Consider the following 21,761-nt stretch of genomic DNA (forward strand, 5'->3'; position numbering starts at 1 on the left):
GTCAGTGGGTGGAGGTCAGGGAGAAGCACCTGTTTGGGGGGGGGGGTGGATTTGAGGGGAGGGGCAGGTCAACCACCCCTCCCCCACTGCCTGGGTCTATGGCTCTGTCCCCCTCTCACCCTCATCTCTGTCCCTCCCCAGGAGAAGGTGGACCCGACATCCCTCAACAACCCCGACCTGCACCTCAACAGGTCCACGGTGAGTCCCCCCACCCCGCTTCACCCTGTGTGCCGGGAGGGGGCAGGAATGGGTGGGGGAGGGGTGGGAGCTGGTGTGGGGGGGGGGCAATTCACCGAGGAGGGATCCCGGGGACAGCGGGAGGTGCGGATCAGTGGGGCTCGTCCTGGGGACGGAGGGGGTTCTGAGTGAATGTGAGGGGGGCAGGGGCGTGTCCCTGAGGGGGTGGGTGTGGAGGGAATCTTGCCTTTCGGCCCTGCCCTCTGACCCCTGACAGTCAACACTATCTCCTAAGCCCCACCCCCTGCCTCCCCGTATAACCCCTGACCCTCTACAATGTATCTGACCCCTGCCCTCTGCCCCCCACGCTGTATCTCTGACCCCTGCCCTCTGCCCCCCCCACGCAGTATCTCTGACCCCTGCCCTCTGCCCCCCCACGCAGTATCTCTGACCCCTGCCCTCTGCCCCCCCACGCAGTATCTCTGACCCCTGCCCTCTGCCCCCCCACGCAGTATCTCTGACCCCTGCCCTCTGCCCCCCACGCTGTACCTCTGATCTCTGCCCCTAGCTCCACAAGTATGAGGAGAAGTACCAGGCGGCGTTGGAAGGATTTGCACGTGCGGCGACCCTCGACCCGGCCTCGGCCGAGCCCGCACACCGCGAGCAGCAGCTGCTCTCCTTCCTGGCGAGGGTCAGCACCCTGGTCCAGCAGAAGGTGAGGACGGGGTGGGGGATGGAGGGGTGGGGGTGGCTCACGGGAGGGGCAGACTGGCTCAGTGGAGCACGCAGCAGCCCCTGCCAGGGTCCGCGACCGGTGACACATGCACACGGGAGGGGGGGGGGGGGGTTCCGGGGTCCATGACTGGTGACACATGTACACGGGGGGGAGGGGTCCCAGGGTCCGTGACCGGTGACACATGCACACGGGGGGGGAGGGGTTCCGGGGTCCGTGACCGGTGACACATGCACACGGGGGGGGGGGGGGGGGGGGGGGTCCCGGGGTCCACGATCAGTGACACATGCACACGGGGGGAAGGTTCTCGGGGTCCGTGACCGGCAACACATGTATGGGGTTCCCGGGGGGTGTGCACACGCGTGTTGGGGGCTGCCCCTCCCACTGTGAGTGACCGTCCTGCGGTTTCAGGGGAAGCTGAAGCCCAAGAGACTGAACAACATGGTGTCCAGCCTGGTGAACAAGGAGCAGCGGCTGTACCAGGGGCGCGCCTACACCAGCACGGACGGGCGGCAGCTCTCCCTGACCCTGCGGCCCCTGTCCGCCCTGTCCCCGGGCCCGAACCCCACGGCCGTCGTGCTGGGGAAGGTGGTTTTCAGTCTCACCACCGACGAGAAGGTCCCTTTGTGAGTACAGGCTGGGGTCCGCCTGCAGTGGCCCACCCGTCAGCGATACGGTTACCGGGGGGAGGTGGGCTCCCGGTTACCGGGAGGGGGGGGTCCCGGTAACTGAGGGAAGGTGGGGCCCTGGTTACCGGGAGGGGGGACGTGGGGTCCCGGTTACTGGGGGAGGGGGAGCCCTGGTGACCAGAGGGAGGGAAGCGGGGCCTGGTCGTCAGGAGGGGGCAGGGAGCGGGGCGCGGGAAGGGGGTCCCGGTTAACGGGGGAGGTGTGACCCTAGTTACCGGGGGCAGGGAGGCGGGGTCCGGGGGGGAGAAGGGCCCTGGTTACTGGGAAAGGGGGAGGTGGGAGGGGACGGGGTCCCGGTTACCGGGAGGTGACCCCTGGCTCCTGATTTGTCCTCAGCACCTTGGGCCTGCTGGACGGGGAGGGCAGCTGCCTGGCGGTGACGGTGTACAACGTGGCGGAGAGCTGGGGGGTGCTGATCGGGGACACGGTGGCCATTCCCCAACCCCTGCTCAAGGACCATCGGCTGGAGCACCGGGGCAAGGTGGGTGACCCGGTGCAGGGGGCGCGACCCCTGGCGACTCCCCTCCCTGTTCCAGCGGTGACCCCTCCCCTCTCTCCCTACCCCTCCCAGGACTGATCCCTCTGTGACTCTCTCTGTCCCGGCACTGACCCCGACCCCCCCCCCCACCGTCCCCTTGGCCGCCCCAGCACAGACCCCCCCGTCCCCTCGGCACCGACCCCACCCCCGTCCCGGGACTGACGCTGTCCCTCTCTGTCCCACAGAAGTTTGCCTTCAGCAGTATCCGAGTGGAGACCCCGCTGGTGTTGCTGGTGAACGGCAGGACGCAGGGAGCCAGCTGCCAGGCTGCGGCTGTCGTCACCTACAAACCGTGCACGGAGTGAGAGGGGGTGGGGCCCCCGACTACAACCCACCACCCCCCCCCCCCCCCCCCCAACAACGTACCCTCCCCAGGACCATCCCGGCACCCACACCCAGCGCCTACCAGTTCATGTTCCATGTTCCCACCTCCCGTGGGATCGCTGGTCAATCGTCACGGCCTTGGCAGTGGGTCCACAGTCTTCGGGGGGGGAGGGTTTCCAAGCCTGGGGAGATGGGGGGTGGTCCCACCCAGGGAGGTGGGGGGGGGGGGATGAAGAGGTCCCATCAGTGGGGGGTGGGGGGGGTGCAGGCTCTGTGAGGGGAACCACAGGTGTGGGGCACATCTCCTGCGATTCCTTCAGTGTTCAAGTGACTTTATTCAAGTGTTATTCACCCATATGCTGTGAAACACATGGAGGAAGGAAATGTCATTTCCCCCAGACTCACACAACAGAGGACATACATGGAACAGAGGACATACAATAAACACAGACAGAAAACCTGGGCAAAAAGTGGTCTATACAGAATACAGTTTAGTACAGAGTTGGTGCAAAACCGAGTTGGACAAAGAAAGTTCAGAACTGAGTGTGTTGCACTAAGTGCATCAACATGTTCAGCAGCAGCCAAGGTTCTTATGCGCTGTTACGCAAACCAGGACTTTTGACGCGGCACTTGTCTGAGACTGTCTCCAGGGTATTCAGGAGCCTGACAGCCTGGGGGAAAAACCTGTTGTACAGTCTAGTAGTTCTGGCCCTGATGCTCCAGTACCACTTGCCAGATGGCAATGGGACAAGTAGGTCGTGTTGCCTCTGCATCTGTGAATGGTGTGTTGCTAATCGAAGGGCTGCAGCCCGGGTGTAACCGGGCTCACGGTGACGGGCGTGACCGAGCTCACGGTGAGAATCCACAGTGTGACCGGGGTCACGGTGACGGGCGCCTTGAATCCCCGGGTGTGACCGGGCTCGCGGGGACGGGCGCCGTGAATCCCCGGTGTGACCGGGCTCGCGGTGACGGGTGCCGTGAATCCCCGGTGTGACCGGGCTCGCGGGGACGGGCGCCGTGAATCCCCGGTGTGACCGGGCTCGCGGGGACGGGCGCCGTGAATCCCCGGTGTGACCGGGCTCGCGGGGACGGGCGCCGTGAATCCCCGGTGTGACCAGGCTCGCGGGGACGGGCGCCGTGAATCCCCGGTGTGACCGGGCTCGCGGGGACGGGCGCCGTGAATCCCGGGTGTGACCGGGCTCGCGGGGACGGGCGCCGTGAATCCCCGGTGTGACCGGGCTCGCGGGGACGGGCGCCGTGAATCCCCGGTGTGACCGGGCTCGCGGGGACGGGCGCCGTGAATCCCCGGTGTGACCGGGCTCGCGGTGACGGGCGCCGTGAATCCCCGGTGTGACCGGGCTCGCGGTGACGGGCGCCGTGAATCCCCGGTGTGACCGGGCTCGCGGTGACGGGCGCCGTGAATCCCCGGTGTGACCGGGCTCGCGGTGACGGGCGCCGTGAATCCCCGGTGTGACCGTGCTCGCGGTGACGGGAGCCGTGAATCCCCGGTGCGACGGGCGCCGTGAATCCCCGGTGCGACTGCAATAAACCCACCTTGTGCAGAGCTGTTCACTGCTGGGAAATCATACCCTCACCCCACACCCCCCCCCCCCCCCAGACCCCACCCTTCTCTACCCCCTGACCCACCCCCGTGCCCACTGGGTGAGGTGGGGGTGCGGTGCAGGCAGTGTGAGCTCACTGGGTGCAGAGGGACGAGGTAGTGACAGGATCCCACACACCGGCTTTATTGGTGGCAGCAGTTCCATACATCGGGGGGCGCGAGGGTTCCCGCCTCCCCTCCGCCTCACCTGCCCTCCCCTCTGCCGTCCCTCACATCCTCTTCATCTTGAAGGAGCAGCTGGGCTCACCGAGGGGCGGCCGCTCCCGCTCGTCGCCCGGAGAGAAGCTGAAGAAACTACTGGAACCTTCTGGGGCCGGGGAGCTGAAGAAGGAGGGTCGGAGGCAGAAGTCCCCGTCGCCTGAGGGTCTCCGGCCCGGGGGGTCTCCCGGCACGAACTGGTTCAGGCTGCCTGAGGGTGGGGGGCAGAGAACGATCAGGTCAACTGGAGCCCCACTGGCACGAACCCTGACCCCCTCCTCTGATCCTCGACACTGACCTTGACCACGAACTATCCCTCCACCCACACTGCTGTCCTCGACCCTGACCCCCTGCACCTCCACCTTACCTTTGACCCCAGTCCCCCCACCCCTCCAGCTTCAGACTGTCTCTGACCTCTGTAAACAGCGGCCCGCAACGTCCTCGGACGTCCTTAACCACCACCCATCCTGTCCCCGTCCCAACCATCCCTAACGCGCCTCTGCTTCCTCAGGAGGCTGAAGAAAGCCGGCACGTCCCCCCTGACCCTCACCGACTTTACCGATGCCCCACAGAAAGCATCCTATCTGGATGTATCCCGGCTCGGGACGGCAACTGCTCTGCCCGGGACCACAAGAAGCAGCAGAGAGTTGTGGACACAGCCCAGCGCGTCACGGACACCAGCCTCCCCTCCGCGGACTCTGTCTACACTTCCCGCTGCCTCGCACAGTCACAGAGCAACACAGCATGGACACAGGCCCTTCAGCCCATCCAGTCCCTGCCGATCACAGTGCCCACCCAGCTAGTCCTAATCTCCTGCGTTCGACCCATATCCCACAGACCCGGCCCCTCCAGGTACCTATCCAAGTGCTTCTTCAATGACCCTGTTGTTCCTGCCTCACCCACATCCTCGGGCAGCTCGTTCCACACACTCACCGCCCTCTGCGTGAAAAAGTTGCCCCTCAGGTCCCTTTTAAATCTTGCCCCATCACCCTGAACCCATGCCCCCTCGAGTTGGACTCCCCTACCCTGGGGAAAAGACTGTTACCGTCCACCTGATCTATGCCTCTCATAACTTTAAACACCTCTATAAGGTCGGCCCTCAGTCACCTCCGCTCCAAGGAAAAAAGACCCAGCCTGGCCGACCTCTCCCTGTAACTCAGGCCATCAAATCCCAGCAACATCCTGGTAAACTGCTGCACTCTTTCCCAGCTCAACGGCATCTTCCCCACAGCAGGGCGACCAGAACTGAACGCAGTTCTCCAAGTGCGGCCTCACCGACGTCCTGTACAACTGCAACGTCACCTCCCGACTCCTGTCCTCAGTGCCCTGACCGGTGAAGGCCAGCGTACCGAATGTGCCAACTTTCACTGCGAAAGCCCTGCCCTCATTTGCCTTCCCAAACCACAACAGCTCGCATTGATCTGAATTAAATTCTGTTTGCCGTTCCTCAGCCCACTGACCCAGCTGATCGAGACCCCCCTGTAAACTCTGATATCCACCTCCACTATTGACGACACCAGCTGCTGTAGTGTCACCTGCAGACTCACTGACCGTGCCTTGTACACTCACGTTCAAATCATTGAGCTAGACGTCAAACAGCAATGGGCCCAGCACCGAGCCCTGCATGTATTCTGCACTCTGGTGTTGCCTTTCCCTTGTGCTACCTGCATGTACTCGTGTTTGGAAGTGATGGACTTTGACAACATGACAATAACAAACCAATCCCTCCCATCCCAACCCCACGTTATCCCCAATCCCTGCCATTCCCAACCCCACGTTATCCCCACTCCCTCCCATCCCAACCCCACGTTATCCCCACTCCCTCCCATCCCAACCCCACGTTATCCCCACTCCCTCCCATCCCAACCCCACGTTATCCCCACTCCCTCCCATCCCAACCCCACATTACCAAATCTCTCCCATCCCAACCCTCTGTCCATCTCTCAGCCTCCTCCCCTCCCAACCCACCCCCCACTCTCCCAATCTCCCCAATAGCCCACTAACCTGCCCTGAGGTACCCATCGGATACCCCTGCCCTCTTCACCCCACCATGGGCCCTCCCCTCCTCATCTCACCTCATGTTCCACCATTCCCTCCCGCCCCACCTGATGGGACCAGCCCAGACATGGGGTGGGGGAGGGACAGGAGGTGCTACCTGAGGACAGGACCAGCCCAGAGGGGCAGACACGGGGGGGTGGGGTGCGGGAGATGCTACCTGTGGGCAGGCTGCAGACCCCTCCGGAGGCTCCTGCAGGCTCCCCCTCTCCCGCCAGGGCGATACTGTGGAGACGCAGGCTGTCGTACAGGCCCTGCAGCCGCTGGTACTGCCGGTTCCTCTCCATCAGCTTCTCGGACATGTCGCTGTACTTTTTCTTGTACTCCTCTAGCAGCTTCTTCAGGGAGCTGACCTCGCTGCGGCTGCCGCTCACCTCCATGTCCTTGGCCTGGAGCTGCTGGGTGTACATCTTCTCCATCTGCCGCATCTGGCCCTCCGCCTTGTTGTAGGCAAACTCCTGGTACATGCGCTCCTGGTGGATCTGAGGGGGACACGATGGAACTGGGTGAGGGAGAGTGGTGGTCCGGGACGGGGACCCGGGGGGATACCCCAACCTCCTCCCCGGGACCTGGGGGATACACCAGCCACATCCCCACGTACCCAGGGGGATTCCCCACCCTCCTCCCAGGACCCGGGGGATTCACCACCCACCTCCCCACGTACACGGGGGGATTCCCCACCCTCCTCCCAGGACCCGGGTGGATACCCCACCCTCATCCCCACGGACCAGGACCCGGGGGATTCACCACCCACGTACCCAGGGGGATTCCCCACCCACCTCCCCAGGACCTGGGGGGGATTCCCCACCCTCCTCCCCACGGACCCGGGGGGGATTCCCCACCCTCCTCCCTCCCCACGGACCCGGGGGGATGCCCCACCCTCCTCCCTCCCCACGGACCCGGGGGGATGCCCCACCCTCCTCCCTCCCCACGGACCCGGGGGGATTCCCCACCCTCCTCCCTCCCCACGGACCCGGGGGGATTCCCCACCCTCCTCCCTCCCCACGGACCCGGGGGGATGCCCCACCCTCCTCCCTCCCCACGGACCCGGGGGGATGCCCCACCCTCCTCCCTCCCCACGGACCCGGGGGGATGCCCCACCCTCCTCCCTCCCCACGGACCCGGGGGGATGCCCCCACCCTCCTCCCTCCCCCCTCCCCACGGACCCGGGGGGATGCCCCTCCCTCCCCACGGACCCGGGGGGGTGCCCCACCCTCCTCCCTCCCCACGGACCCGGGGGATTCCCTCATCCCGGGACCCCCCACCCCTGGCGCCGGACCTGGTAGGTCCAGAAGGCGAGCGCCCGGGCGGCGATGTCGAGGACGAGCTGGGGCCGCAGGCCGGCCAGCACCATGGCCTTGTGGCGCTCGGACGGGCTGAGGTGGGTGCGGACGATGTCCAGGCCGCCGGCCAGCGCGGTGCTGCAGGCGGGGCAGAGGGCGGGCGAGCGGCCGAGCTGGCCGCTGCCGTGCGGGTCGCAGAAGACGTGCGAGCAGGCGGTGACCCAGGCGAAGCCGGAGAGCCGGGCCCGGCAGCGCCGCACGTTGCAGCGCAGCTCGTCCTCGCACATGGCGGCCGGAGAACCGGCCCAGGGCGCAGGCGCGGCGCCGGAGGACCGGCCCGAGGCGCGGAGTCGGAGGACCGGCCCACGGCGCAGGCGCGGAGTCGGAGGACCGGCCCACGGCGCAGGCGCGGCGCGGGAAGATTCGCCCAGCGAACAACCGGTGCGCGGGAGCGCGGGCTCAACGCGCAGGCGCCGCAACGGCTGCCGGGGGTGGGTGCTGCTGGTCCTCCCCCGGGTCCTAGTGCCGGGGGGACCCTCCCTCCCTCCCTCCCTCCCTCCCTCCTCCCTCCCTCCCTCCCTCCCCCCTCCCCCTCCCTCCCTCCCTCCCCCCCTCCCTCCCTCCCTCCCCCCTCCCTCCCTTCCTCCTCCCTTCCCCCTCCCTTCCCCCTCCCTCCCCCCTCCCTTCTCCCTCCTCCCTTCCCTCCCTCCTCCCTCCCTCCTCCCTCCCTCCCTCCCTCCTCCCTTCCCCCTCCCTCCTCCCTTCCCTCCCTCCTCCCTTCCCCCTCCCTCCCTCCCTCTCTCTAACCTTCACCTCCCTTCTCCCTCCTCCTCCTCAAACCCCCTCACCGCCCTCCCACAGCGCTCCCTCCCACCCTCCCTCCTCACCGCCCTCCCACGGCGCTCCCTCCCTCCTCACCGCCCTCCCACGGCGCTCCCTCCCTCCTCACCGCCCTCCCACGGCGCTCCCTCCCACCCTCCCTCCTCACCGCCCTCCCACGGCGCTCCCTCCCTCACTCCCCTCCTCACCGCCCTCCCACAGCCCTCCCTCCCACCCTCCCTCCTCACCGCCCTCCCACGGCGCTCCCTCCCTCCTCACCGCCCTCCCACGGCGCTCCCCTCCCTCCTCACCGCCCTCCCACGGCGCTCCCTCCCACCCTCCCTCCTCACCGCCCTCCCACGGCGCTCCCTCCCTCACTCCCCTCCTCACCGCCCTCCCACAGCCCACCTTCCCTCCCACAGCCCTCCTCACCGCCCTCCCACAGCGCTCCCTCCCTCCTCACCGCCCTCCCACGGTGCTCCCTCCCTCCCTCCCCTCCTCACTGCCCTCCCACGGTGCTCACTCCCCTCCTCACCGCCCCTCCCACGGCGCTCCCTCCCTCCCTCCCCTCCTCACCGCCCTCCCACGGCCCTCCCTCCCTCCTCACCGTCCCTCCCACAGCCCTCCCTCCCTCCCTCCTCACCGCCCTCCCACGGCGCTCCCTCCCACCCTCCCTCCTCACCGCCCTCCCACGGCGCTCCCTCCCTCACTCCCCTCCTCACCGCCCTCCCACAGCCCTCCCTCCCACCCTCCCTCCTCACCGCCCTCCCACGGCGCTCCCTCCCTCCTCACCGCCCTCCCACGGCGCTCCCTCCCTCCTCACCGCCCTCCCACGGCGCTCCCTCCCACCCTCCCTCCTCACCGCCCTCCCACGGCGCTCCCTCCCTCACTCCCCTCCTCACCGCCCTCCCACAGCCCACCTTCCCTCCCACAGCCCTCCTCACCGCCCTCCCACAGCGCTCCCTCCCTCCTCACCGCCCTCCCACGGTGCTCCCTCCCTCCCTCCCCTCCTCACTGCCCTCCCACGGTGCTCACTCCCCTCCTCACCGCCCCTCCCACGGCGCTCCCTCCCTCCCTCCCCTCCTCACCGCCCTCCCACGGCCCTCCCTCCCTCCTCACCGTCCCTCCCACAGCCCTCCCTCCCTCCCTCCTCACCGCCCTCCCACAGCCCTCCCTCCCTCCTCACCGCCCTCCCACGGTGCTCCCTCCCTCCTCACCGCCCTCCCACAGCCCTCCCTCCCTCCTCACCGCCCTCCCCCAGGGCAGGGCACCCCGGACAGCTGGGCCCCGGGGAGGGGAGATCAGCAGGTGTTTGTGTGGGGACGTGTGGTTCAACAGCCCCCACCCGTCACCCAGAGACCCATCGAATCCCCAGGGGTGGGGGAGGTGGGGGCCACGCTGTGAATTCTATGCCCTCCCCACTCTGGGACCACTCCACCCCCACCCCCCACTTCAGATATGAAGCTTGGCCCCCCCCCCCCCCGTCCCAACCTGTAGACCCACTGCCCTCCCCCGCTCCAGAGCACCGGGTCCGATCCCGACCTCCGCTGCTGTCTGTGTGGAGCCTGGACGCTCTCCCTGTGACCCTGCGGGTTTCTCCCGGGTGCTGTAGTTCCCTCCCACCTCCAACAACGAGCGGGTCCCGGGGTTAATGGGTCGACGTGGGTCACCCCTATAGTGTGTGGGCGAGGGATGGTATCGGGTGGGGGGTGGTGCACTTGGTGGGGATCGGGGTCAGTTCCTGGCCGGGCACCTCCTCCCCTCAGCATTCTGCGGTTTCCACATTGCTCGGCGTGTTCGTCCTCACCCACTGTCCACGTAACCTCAGCTATCCCCCATGGTCACCCCACTGAAACCGGTCAGAGGGGGCCACACCCCCTCTCGCTCCCTCCCCCCACCCTCTTTTGAAGATGTCCTCAATGGTTGGGAGGGTTGTGCCCGTGACGGAGCTGGCTGAATCTACAACCCTCTGCAGCCTCCTGGGATGCTGCACATTGGAGCCTCCGTACCAGGCGGTGATGCAGCTGGTCGGATGCTCCCCACCGTACATCCGTGGAAATTTGCCAGAGCCTTTGGTGACAGAGCCAATTCAAAGCTGAGTTTATCGTCAGATGCACAAGTCCATGTGAGCACGGGTGCAATGCAAGACGTACCTGCAGCAGCTTCACGGGCACATGACATCATATACGCAGCACTTGCAAGGAAAACATAGACGGAACAACAAGTTTTACAAGAAAGAACACAAGTAGAACAAAAAAATAAAGCTCACTGTCGTGCACAGTGAGCAGAGTGATCATAGTGCAGCCATACACAGGCAGTGATCAGGGGTGTGCCGGTCGGTTCAGGAACCGGATGGTTGAAGGGAAGTCGCTGTTCCTGAACCTGGTGGTGTGGGGACTTCAGGCTTCTGTACCTCCTGCCCGGTGGGAGCTGCGAGGAGACGGCAAGGCCCGGGTGGTGGGGGTCTCTGATGGTGGACGTTGCCTTCTTGAGGCAGCCCCTCCTGTAGATACTCCCAATGGTCCCGGTTCTGAGGGAGGGTCTTTGAGCTGAAACATTGGCTCTGTCTCTCTCCCCACAGATGCTGCCTGACCTGTTGAGTGTTTCCAGCATCTTCTGGTTTTATATAACATGGGATTGGTGTAGCTGAGCAGTCAAATGTCAGCACGGACTTGGTGGGCCGAAGGGTCTGATTCCTGAGACCACTCTCCCCTGTTCCCTGAGACCACACTCCCCGGTCTCTGGGGGAATCGGGAACAACCTCGCAGAGGGTTGGGGCCTAACTGAGGGGTTTATCCCCTGGATTCAGAACCAGGTTTATTATCACTGAGGTACGGTGTGAAATGTGTTGTTCTGCGGCAGCCGTGCAGTGCGCGGCGTAACGTCTAAAAATTACTGAAATAAATGTGCAGGTCAAAGGGAACAACGAGGTGGTGTTCACAGGTTCACGGACTGTTCAGGAATCTGACGGCGGAGGGGAAGGAGCTGTTCCTGAATCGTTGAGTGTGGGTCTTCAGGCTCCTGTACCTCCTCCCCGATGGCAGTAACGAGAAGAGGGCATGTCCCGGGTGGTGAGGGTCCTCAGTGACGGATGCCGCCTTCTTGAGGCACCGCCTCTTGAAGATGTGCTCGGTGGGGAGGGTTGTGCCCGTGATGGAGCTGGGTGAGTCTACAACCCTCTGCAGCCTCTTGCGATCCTGTGCATTGGAGCCTCCGTACCAGGTGGTGACGCAACCGGTCAGAATGCTCCCCACTGTACATCTGTGGAAATTTGCAAGAGCCTTTGGTGACGGACCGGATCTCCTCAAAGTCCTGATGAAGTAGAGCTGCTGGCGTGCCTTCTTCGTGATTGCATCAATGTGTTGGGTCCAGGACAGATCCTCAGAGATGCTGGTGCCCAGGAACCTGATGCACCTTTCCCACCGCGGGTTCCGGAGAAGAGGCTGGAAGCTGCCTCGGGATCTCGGTGACTATTCACCAAGCGACGTCACTGAAAACGTATCAGCTGGTTGGAGGTGGTCCTGTTGATTCCCTTCCCTCAGCTGACTGAACCGCTCCTGCAAATGGGTGAAAATCCAGGTGCTGGAGATCTGTGGAAGGGTCCCAGAGCTGAAACCCCAACTCCACCTCCCTGTCCCTCCACAGACGCTGCCCGACCTCTTGAATATTTGTGGTATTTCCGGTTTTAAGTGGGTGCAGAGCGGTCGGTGCGGAGCCAGTGGGCCGAGGGGTCCTCACTCTGTGATGAGGCCGTTCACTCCAGCGCCTCGTCAAACCTCCTCTTCCTTCCCGTAACCTTGCTGCTTCCTCTCCCGTCCCGGTGGCTCCCCCCGGGACAGGGCAACGTCCTCACCTTCCGCCCCGTTCCATCCAGTACGTCGTCCTTCGACACTTCTACCGGCTCTGCCGTGATCCCACCACTGCGTGTCACGTCTTCCCCTGCAGGGACCGATCCCCTCGTAACACCCCCCCCCCCACCCCCCAAACCACTCCCTCTCCCCTGGCATGAGACCATAAGACGGAGCAGAGGTCGGCCGTTCGGCCCATCGAGTCTGCTCCACTATTCTATCCTGAGCTGATCCATTCTCCCATCTAGCCCCACTCCCCCGCCTTCTCACCATAACCTTTGATGCCCTGGCTACTCGGATACCTATCAATCTCTGCCTTAAATACACCCAATGACTTGGCTTCCACAGCCTCCCGTGGCAACAAATTCCACAGATTCACCACCCTCTGGCTGAAGAAATTTCTCTGCACCTCTGTTCTGAATGGGCGCCCTTCAATCCTGAAGTCATGTTGGTATTGGTATTGGTTTATTATTGTCACTTGTACTGAGGTACAGTGAAAAACTCGTCTTACAAACAGATCCTCCACGTCAATTCATTACACAGTGCAGTTACGTTGAGTCAGTACAGAGTGCATTGATGTAGTACAGGTAAAAACAGTAACAGTACAGAGTAAAGTGTCACAGCTACAGAGAAAGTGCAGTGCAATAAGGTGCAAGGTCACAACAAGGTAGATTGTGAGGTCAGAGTCCATCTCATTGTAGAAAGGAACCGTTCAATAGTCTTATCAGAGTGGGGTAGAAGCTGTCCTTGAGCCTGGTGGTACGTGCCCTCAGGCTCCTGTATCTTCCACCCAATGGAAGAGGAGAGAAGAGAGAATGTCCCGGGTGGGTGGGGTCTTTGATTATGCCGGCTGCCTCACCAAGACAGCGAGAGGTAAAGACAGAGTCCCCCTCTTGTACCAGACTCCCCTACCAAGGGAAACAACTTCACCACATCTACTCTGTCCAGGCCTTTTAACGTTCGAGATGTTTCTATGAGGTCCCCTCTCATTCTTCTGAACTCCAAGGAGTACAGTCCCAGAGCCGCCAAACCTTCCTCATATGTTAACCCTCTCATTCCTGGAATCATTCTAGTGAATCTCCTCTGAACCGTCTCCAATGTCAGCACATCCTTTCTTAAATAGGGAGCCCAAAACTGCACAGACTACTCCAAGTGAGGTCTTACCAATGCCTTGACATCACACCCCTGCTCTGCGATGCTGTGGCATCTTCCTGTGCTACTTATTCCCTCCCGCCATCCACGGACGCAGTCGTCGTGAAACCCTGCCTGGGACACAATCAAGAGCCGCACTTCAGGAGACTGCACGTCTCGCCGCAGAAAGAGCTCTCTGCGCACACACATCCTTCCGCAGCTTCTGACGTCAGTGGACCGTCCTGCACCACACGGAATATACAACAGTCCAGCTCCGCACAGGCCACTCGGCCCACCGTGTTGTGACAATCTCGATGGCGGGATGTGGGCACGGGGTGGTGACAGGTAGATGCAGGTAAGAGACTGATGGGCAGGTGTGGGGGAGGAGGGGAGAGCAGATCCACCAGGGGATGGGTCACAGGGAAGGAGGAAGGGGGAAAAGGGGTAGAAAAAGGCTAGGAAAAGGAAGAGGCGTGGGGGGGGGGTGTGGGGGAAGGGGGGGAATTACCTAAAGTGGGAGAATTCAATGTTCATGCCGTCAGGCTGCAAGGTCCCGAGACGGAAAACGAGGTGCTGTTCCTCCAGCTTGCGCTTGGACTTCTACCGGCAGTGGAGGGGGCCGAGGACTGACATATCAGTGATAGTGCGGGAGGGGGAGTTGAAGTGACCGGCGACGGGGAGATGCGGGTCGCGGTTACGGACGGAGCGCGGGGGTTCTGTGAAACGGTCACCTGGTCTGCGTTTGGTCTCACCGATGTAGAGGAGGCCACTTTAAGTAATTCCCCCTGACCCCGCAACCATGCTGTTCCCTTCTTCCCTCTCCCAGCATCTCTCTTTCTACCCCTTTTCCCCTCTCTCCCCACCTGTGTCCCATTCCCTGGTGGGTCTGCTCTCCCCCCCTTCCCCGCACCCGCCCATCGCTGTCTCCAACATCTGGGGGCTCATCCTGGAGACCCATTCATGGCCAAGCCACTTCAACAGTCTAAGGGGGTGAGTAGTTTTAATCATAGCACATTGTAGCCAATGACCACGGGATCACAAAGTATCAAAGAACACAGCGGAGAGGTAGATGTGAAAGTGTTGCTGTGTGTGCGTGAGAATTGCATAAGTGGGGGCAGAAGGGTGCAGCGGGTAGTGCTGCTGCCCCCCAGCCCCAGTGACCTCCGGCACTGTCTCTGCGTGTGTGTGTGTGTGTCTCCCTCTCTCTCTCTCTCCATCTCTCCATGTAGCTATGTTGGAGTATATACTCAGGTGGGCACTCAGAACTGAGGGTGGGCAGTGTGCAAGTGTAGCAAGGCTACTGAGAACACCTGGGTAGTGTGGGTCTGGGGCACCAGAGTAATCTGTGTCCAGGAAACCATACAACAGTGCATTATTTGTAAGTGTATGTCTGACTGTGTGTGGAAAAACCTTCGAGACAAAGCCCAAGAGGGACGATAGTGCAGGATTGTTTAAAAGGGACACAGCAATGTCATGGGCTCCGCTGCGGAGAGGCAGGGAGCTCACTGAGTACATACTCCATAAACCTGAGAAATTTGAATGGGGGATGGACAAAAGCCAGGTGGGTTAAGACCTGGAGTACGGAGGAACATTGGCAGTGCTGGAAAAGTGAATCAAAGAGGAAGCAGCAGTCATTTTATTGTCACTTGTACCGAGGTTCAGTGAAAAAATTGTCTTGCATACAGTTCATACAGGTCAATTCATTACACAGTGCAATTGAGTTAGTACAGAGTGCATTGAGGTAGTACAGGGTAAAGACAATAACAGAGTAAAGTGTCACAGCTACAGGGAAGTGCATTGCAGGTAGACAATAAGGTGCAAGGTCAAACAAGGTAGATTGTGAGTCCCGAGTCCATCTCATTGTATAAGGGAACCGTTCAATAGTCTTATCACAGTGGGGTAGAAGCTGTTCTTGAGCCTGGTGGTACGTGCCCTCAGGCTCCTGTATCTTCCACCCGATGGAAGAGGGGAGAAGAGAGAATGTCCCGGGTGGGTGGGGTCTTTGATTATGCTGGCTGCTACACCGAGACAGCGAGAGGTAAAGACAGAGTCCAAGGAGGGGAGGCTGGTGTCCGTGATGCACTGGGCTGTGTCCACAACTCTCTGGTTTCATGTGTACCTGCAAGAGAGAACAAAGTGTCAGGAATCACACAGTGCACAGATAGTTGAGCTACAGAAGGGGAGGGATGAATATTGAGCACTGTGCAAGCAGAGTTCGACGGACTGAGGAACAGCTGGGACTTACAGAGAGAGAGAAACACACACACGGGTGAGAAACAGGCAGAACAATTAGAACTCTAGAAGAAGGAATTAGTCTGGGCAGACTGAGAGGTACATGATGGGGTGGCTGCTCACTGGTAGCAGTGATGGGAATGATTGATGACGTAGATCGGGAGTTGCTGGGCCAGGAAGTTAACAAGTGGGAAAGTGGCCACAAACTGAAGAGGTCACACCCAGCGCTGCCCGTCGGGATGGCACCCACAAAGGCCAGGCGAGGGCAGGCTCAGAACCCTCAGCCACTCACCACCATCCATAAACCCTTCACCCCAGGGGAAGAGTGTTCTGTCCAAGCTGCCTTCTGACAATGCAGAACTTTGGTGTAGGTTAGAAGAAATGATTGAAATCTACCAGATGCACCACAAAGACATACACGTGTTGGTTAAAGCTAAAATGCTTTGGAGAGGGGTGCAGAAGAGGTTCACCAGGATGCTGCCTGGATTAGAGGGCATGTGCTATCAGGAGAGACTGGACAAACTTGGGCTGTTTTCTCTGGAGTGACGGAGGCTGAGGGGTGATCTGTTGGAAGTGTGTAAAATTATGAGGGGCATAGATAGGGTGGACAAGTAATTGAGCGATCCAGTACCAAAGGGCATGCATTCAAGGTGAGAGGGAGTAGGTTCAGAAGAGACGTGAGGGGTAAATTTTTTGCTCAGAGAGTGGCAGATGCCTGGAATGAGTTACCTGATAGGGTGGTGGAGGCAAATTCATTGGGAGCTTTTAAGAGGGGTTTGGATGGGCACATGAATGCGAGGAAAGTGGAGGGATATGGACATTCTGTAGGTAGGAGGAATTAGCTATGTGGGCCGAAGGGCTTGTTCTGTGCTGTACTGTTCTATGTTACCTGCATCTACCTATCACCCCGCCTCCCCTCTTCTGTCCACCTATCACTGCTCTGCTTTCCCCTCCTATATATCAGCCTTCCCCTTTTCCTATCTTCAGTGCTGACCCGAGACGTTGACCGCCTGCTTTTCTCCACGGATGCTGCCCGGCCTGCTGAGCTCCTCCAGCATCAGAGTGTTGTTCAGTTTCCACCACAGCATTGGCCCTTTGCATGTTTTTCTTTCCAAGGATGTGCTTTTAGTTTCTGTTGCTCTATTCGGCATCTCAAACAGCGATGAGTCGGAGTACGGGAAGGAGATAGAGAGCTCAGTGGAATGGTGTCATGACAACAACCTTTCCCTCAATGTCAGCAAAACAAAACAGCTGGTCATTGACTTCAGGAAAGGGGGCAGTGTACATGCACCTGTCTACATCAATGGTGCTGAGGTCAAGAGGGTTGACAGCTTCAAGTTCCTGGGAGTGAACATCACCAACAGCCTGTCCTGGTCCAACCACGGAGACCCGACGGCCAAGAAAGCTCACCAGCGCCTCTACTTCTTCAGGAGGCTAAAGAAATTTGGTTTGTCCCCTCTGACCCTCACCGACTTTTACCAATGCACCATAGAGAGCATCCTATCTGGATGTATCACGGCTTGGTACAGCAACTGCTCTGCCCAGGACCGCAAGAAACTGCAGAGAGTTGTGGACACAGCCCAGCGCATCACAGACACCAGCCTCCCCTCCTTGGACTCTGTCTACACTTCCCGCTGCCTCGGGAAAGCAGCCGACATAATCACAGACCCCACCCACCCCAGACATTCTCTCTTCTCCCCCTCCCATCGGGCAAAAGATACAAAAAGCCTGAAAGCCCGTCCCCCCAGGCTCAAGGACAGCTTCTGTCCCGCTTATAAGACGATTGAACAGTTCCCTAGTATGATGAGACAGACTCTTGAGCTCACAATCTACCTCGTTGTGGCCCTTGCACCTTACTGTCTGCCTGCCCTGCACTTCCTCTGGAACTGTGACACTGTATTCTGCACTCTGTTATTGTTTACCCTCGATGATCTGTATGACTAGTTTTTCACTGTCCAATAGTAAACCAATTTACCAATTTATTAACTCTCTATTGCTCTCTCACATTCTACTTTGCCTCTCCTGTGTGGATATTGCGGAATTCATTTGTTCAGCCAGTGTTAATTGTGAAGCACAGTCACTAATCTGAGCAAAGCAAGGCCCTCAGCGTGAAAGCATGCACGGATGGTGTGGCCCAGCAGATGGCACACTTACCCTGTCCACAGTCACGATCAAATCCCTCCAGGCTTTCAGCAACAGCACAATTTCAAGCTGCTTCCTCCAGAACATAGAACATAGAAAAATCTGCAGCACATTTCAGGCCCTTCGGCCCACAAAGCTGTGCCGAACATGTCCCTACCATAGAAATTACTAGGCTTACCCATAGCCCTCTATTTCTCTCAGCTCCATGTACCGATCCAACAGTCTCTTAAAAGACCCTATCGTATCCGCCTCCACCACCATTGCCGGCAGCCCATTCCCTGCACTCACCACTCTCTGAGTAAAAAACTTACCCCTGACATTTCCTCTGTACCTACTCCCCAGCACAGCAGTTTGCGCTTGGAATTCTCCTGGCAGTGGAGGGGGCCGAGGACTGACATATCAGTGATAGTGCGGGAGGGGAAGTTGAAGTGACCGGCAACGGGGAGATGCAGGTCACGGTTACGGACGGAGCGCGGGGGTTCTGCGAAACGGTCACCTAGTCTGCGTTTGGTCTCACCGATGTAGAGGAGGCCACACCTGGAGCACCGAATGCAGTCGATGATATTAAGGGAGGTGCAGGTGAATCTCTGTCTCACCTGAAAGGACTGTTTGGGTGCCTGGATGGAGGCTTACAATATTACCTCATAGTTACTTAAGCCTTTCCAACCCAAAAGGCAAAATGCAGGCACGGTAGTGCAATGGTTAGCGTAACGCTATTACAGCACCAGCGACCCGGGTTCAAATCCGGCTGCTGTCTGTAAGGAGTTTGTACGTTCTCCCCGTGTCTGCGTGGGTTTCCTCTGGGCGCTCCGGTTTCCACCCACATTACAAAGACGTACGGGTTAGGAAGTGTGGGCGTGCTATGTTGGCGCCGGAAGCGTGGCGACACTTGCAGGCTGCCCCCCGGCACATTCTGTGCAAAAGCTGCATTTCACTGTGTTTTGGTGTACATGTGACTAATAAAGGTATCATCTTATCTGCATGTCTTATTAATTCTGTGTGAAGATGTTGGTATAACAGCAGCCTGGCTTTCGGTGCTCGTAAGGGAGGGCTGATTATTTTACAACTGAAAACTTTGAAGTATGCAATGTGAAAGCGGACCTTTGGCACGCTGGAGGCTCAGTCAATGGATAGGTACATGAAGCAACTCAAAGGATAAGCGGTCACACGGGAAAGTGACAGACAAGGTAAAAGATCAGCCTTGATTTTATCGACCGGCACAAGGGCCTGAATGTCCGTTTCTTCTTTCTACTTCTGTTCTGAAACAACTAAATACATCCAGGCATCTGGAAACACACCCTCACTGATGATCGCAAGTCATTTTGTGATTGAAACACACTTAACTTATGAATTCAGGAATCTCTGCGGCACTATCTATTTACAGAAGCGGCTAGTGATTAAAAGCTCGGGCGATGGTGACTGCTTTACTCAGTGGTGGACAAACAGAACTATCTCTGGGGTAGCTGCTGCTAGGGACTCGTGGAATGGAGAGCTTGTTGCCAAGAGTGGGAGCTGGCAGGAGGGAGGTGGTGGCCTGAGGGCACTCCAGGATTTTGGAAGGGCATGTTGGGGTAATGAGCTGAGAGGACTAGTTTCCCCCTTTCAGTCAGGGCACTGGGTACAGGAGCTGGGACGTTACGTCGCAGTTGTACGGGACGTCGGTGAGGCCGCACTCGGAGCACTGTGTACGGTTTTGGTCTCCCTGACATAGGAAGGACGAAGTTAAACTGGAAAGAGTGCAGAGGTTTACGAGGATGTCGCCGGGACTCGAGGGCCTGACTTACAGGGAGAGGTTGGCCAGGCTGGGTCTTTGTTCCTTGGAGCGGAGGAGACTGAGAAATGTTTAAAGTTATGAGGGGCAGAGATCAGGTTGATGGGAACAGTCTTTTCCTCAGGGTAGGGGGGTCCAACACGAGGGGGCAGAGGTTTCGGGTGAGAGGGGAAAGGTTTAGAAGGGACCTGAGGGGCAATGTTTTCACGCAGAGGGCAGTGAGTGTGTGGAACGAGCTGCCCGAGGACGTGGGTGAGGCAGGAACAACAGGGTCATTGAAGAAGCACATTGGAGGGGCACTGAGTTAGGGGAGGAGGGGGTGGCGGATATGATTGCTCTGAGCTGGCATAGAGGCAAAGGGCTGAATGGTTTTTTCAACACGGAAACAGGCCCTTCGGCCCAACCGGTCCATGCCGACCGAGGTGCCTCCCTAAGCCAGTCCCACCTGCCCGCGTTTGGCCCCTATCCCTTGAAACCTTTCCCATCCATGGACCTGTCCAGGTTTCTCCTTGTTCAGTACCCACCTCAACCACTTCCTCGGGCAGCTCATTCCTCACACTCACCACCCTCCGTGTGGTAAAATCTAACCCCTCAGGTCCCCTTTAAATCTCTCCCCCTTCACCTTAAACCTCTACCCTGTAGCTTTAGACTCCCCTACCCTGGGGAAAGGACCGTGATCACCCTTATCGACACCCCTCCTGACTTTATCCATGGGTCCTTCCCAGTGAAGTGACGACTCACTGGCACTCCTTCCAGCCCGGGGAACTGCAGCCGGGGTTCACAGTGTGGCCTCCCCTACACACTGGGTGACTGCTTCATGGAGCCTCCACCCTCAATCCACAGGGCTAGCCCTGAGATTCCCGTTCTTTGCCACTTCAATTCCCCATCCCGCACTGACCAAACGATCCGTGACCTCCGGCACTACCGTCCTCCCACACATGAGGGTGATGACTCGGTCCTCCCAGTTGCAGGGAGGCCAGGACTCGGTCCTCCGATGAACAAGAGGTATTGTGTATTAAAGTAAGAAAGTGTTGATGAGGCTCTGTGGGGCACTGGTGAGACCTCATTTGGAATACAGCATGCACTTTTGGGCCCCTTATCTTAGAAAGGATGTACTGATGTTGGAGAGGGTTCAGAGAAGATTTACGAAGATGATTCCTGGAATGAAAGGGCTTACACACGAGGAGTGTTTGTTGGCTCTTGGACTGTATTCACTGGAGTACAGAAGAATGAGAGGGAACCTCATAGAAACATTTCAAATGTTGAAGGGACTGGACAAAGTAGATGTGGTGAAGTTGTTTCCCTTGGTGGGTGAGTCCAGGACTAGAGGGCACAGTCTTAGAATTAGAGGGCACCCATTTAGAACAGAGATGCGGAGAAATTTCTTTAGCCAGAGGGTCGTGAATTTATGGAATTTGTTGCCACCGACAGCTGTGGAGGCCCAGTCATTGGGGGTGTTTTGGGAGGAGATTGATAGGTAACTAATTAGTCAGGGTATCAAGGGATATGGGGAAAAGGCTGGGAATTGGGGCTGGATGGCAGAATAGTTTAGCTCATGGTGAAGTGGCAGAGCAGGCTCGATGGGCCGAATGGCCTACTTCTGCTCCTTTGTCTTGTGATCTTGGGACAGGAGCCGGCGGGGGCGCTGCAGGCCTGGTCCTCCCGGTGGCCGGGGCGGTGACGCGCCCGGTCCCCCCGGCCGGCGGGGGCGCTGCAGGCCTGGTCCTCCCGGTGGCCGGGGCGGTGACGCGCCCGGTCCCCCCGGCCGGCGGGGGCGCTGCAGGCCTGGTCCTCCCGGTGGCCGGGGCGGTGACGCGCCCGGTCCCCCCGGCCGGCGGGGGCGCTGCAGGCCTGGTCCTTCCCAGTGGCCGGGGCGGTGACGCGCCCGGTCCCCCCGGCCGGCGGGGGCGCTGCAGGCCTGGTCCTCCCGGTGGCCGGGGCGGTGACGCGCCCGGTCCTCCCGGCCGGCCGGGGCGCTGCAGGCCTGGTCCTTCCCAGTGGCCGGGGCGGTGACGCGCCCGGTCCTCCCGGCCGGCCGGGGCGCTGCAGGCCTGGTCCTCCCGGTGACGGGGCAGTGACGCGTCGGTCCTCCCGGCCGGCCGGGGCGCTGCAGGCCTGGTCCTCCCGGTGACGGGGCAGTGACGCGTCGGTCCTCCCGGCCGGCCGGGGCGCTGCAGGCCGCCAGCCGCTCCGCCGCGTC

The 21,761-nt window shown here is 60.3% G+C and overlaps 1 protein-coding gene across 1 annotated transcript; it reads right to left on the reverse strand.

The window, feature by feature from the left end:
- Positions 1-3,925: 3,925 nt before the first annotated feature.
- On the reverse strand, positions 3,926-7,993 carry LOC127576513 (E3 ubiquitin-protein ligase CCNB1IP1). The gene is made up of 3 exons (XM_052026991.1): positions 7,615-7,993; positions 6,496-6,817; positions 3,926-4,491 (listed from the first exon to the last, which is right to left on the reverse strand). The coding sequence occupies exons 1-3, from the start codon at positions 7,903-7,905 to the stop codon at positions 4,292-4,294; spliced, it is 813 nt and encodes a 270-aa protein (XP_051882951.1). The 5' UTR covers positions 7,906-7,993; the 3' UTR covers positions 3,926-4,291.
- Positions 7,994-21,761: the final 13,768 nt, after the last annotated feature.

Source organism: Pristis pectinata, chromosome 12 (genome assembly GCF_009764475.1).
Source record: "Pristis pectinata isolate sPriPec2 chromosome 12, sPriPec2.1.pri, whole genome shotgun sequence".
NCBI classification, from domain to species: domain Eukaryota; kingdom Metazoa; phylum Chordata; class Chondrichthyes; order Rhinopristiformes; family Pristidae; genus Pristis; species Pristis pectinata.

Bases quoted from the DNA above. Each gene is read 5' to 3' on its own strand.
- LOC127576513 (XM_052026991.1), bottom strand. From the start codon at position 7,905: ATGTGCGAGGACGAGCTGCGCTGCAACGTGCGGCGCTGCCGGGCCCGG. The intron at 6,818-7,614 runs GTCCGGCGCCAG...TGTCCCCCTCAG, and splicing joins TCGCCTTCTGGACCTACCAG to ATCCACCAGGAGCGCATGTA. The intron at 4,492-6,495 runs GTAGCATCTCCC...CCCCACCCTCAG, and splicing joins GGTCTGCAGCCTGCCCACAG to GCAGCCTGAACCAGTTCGTG.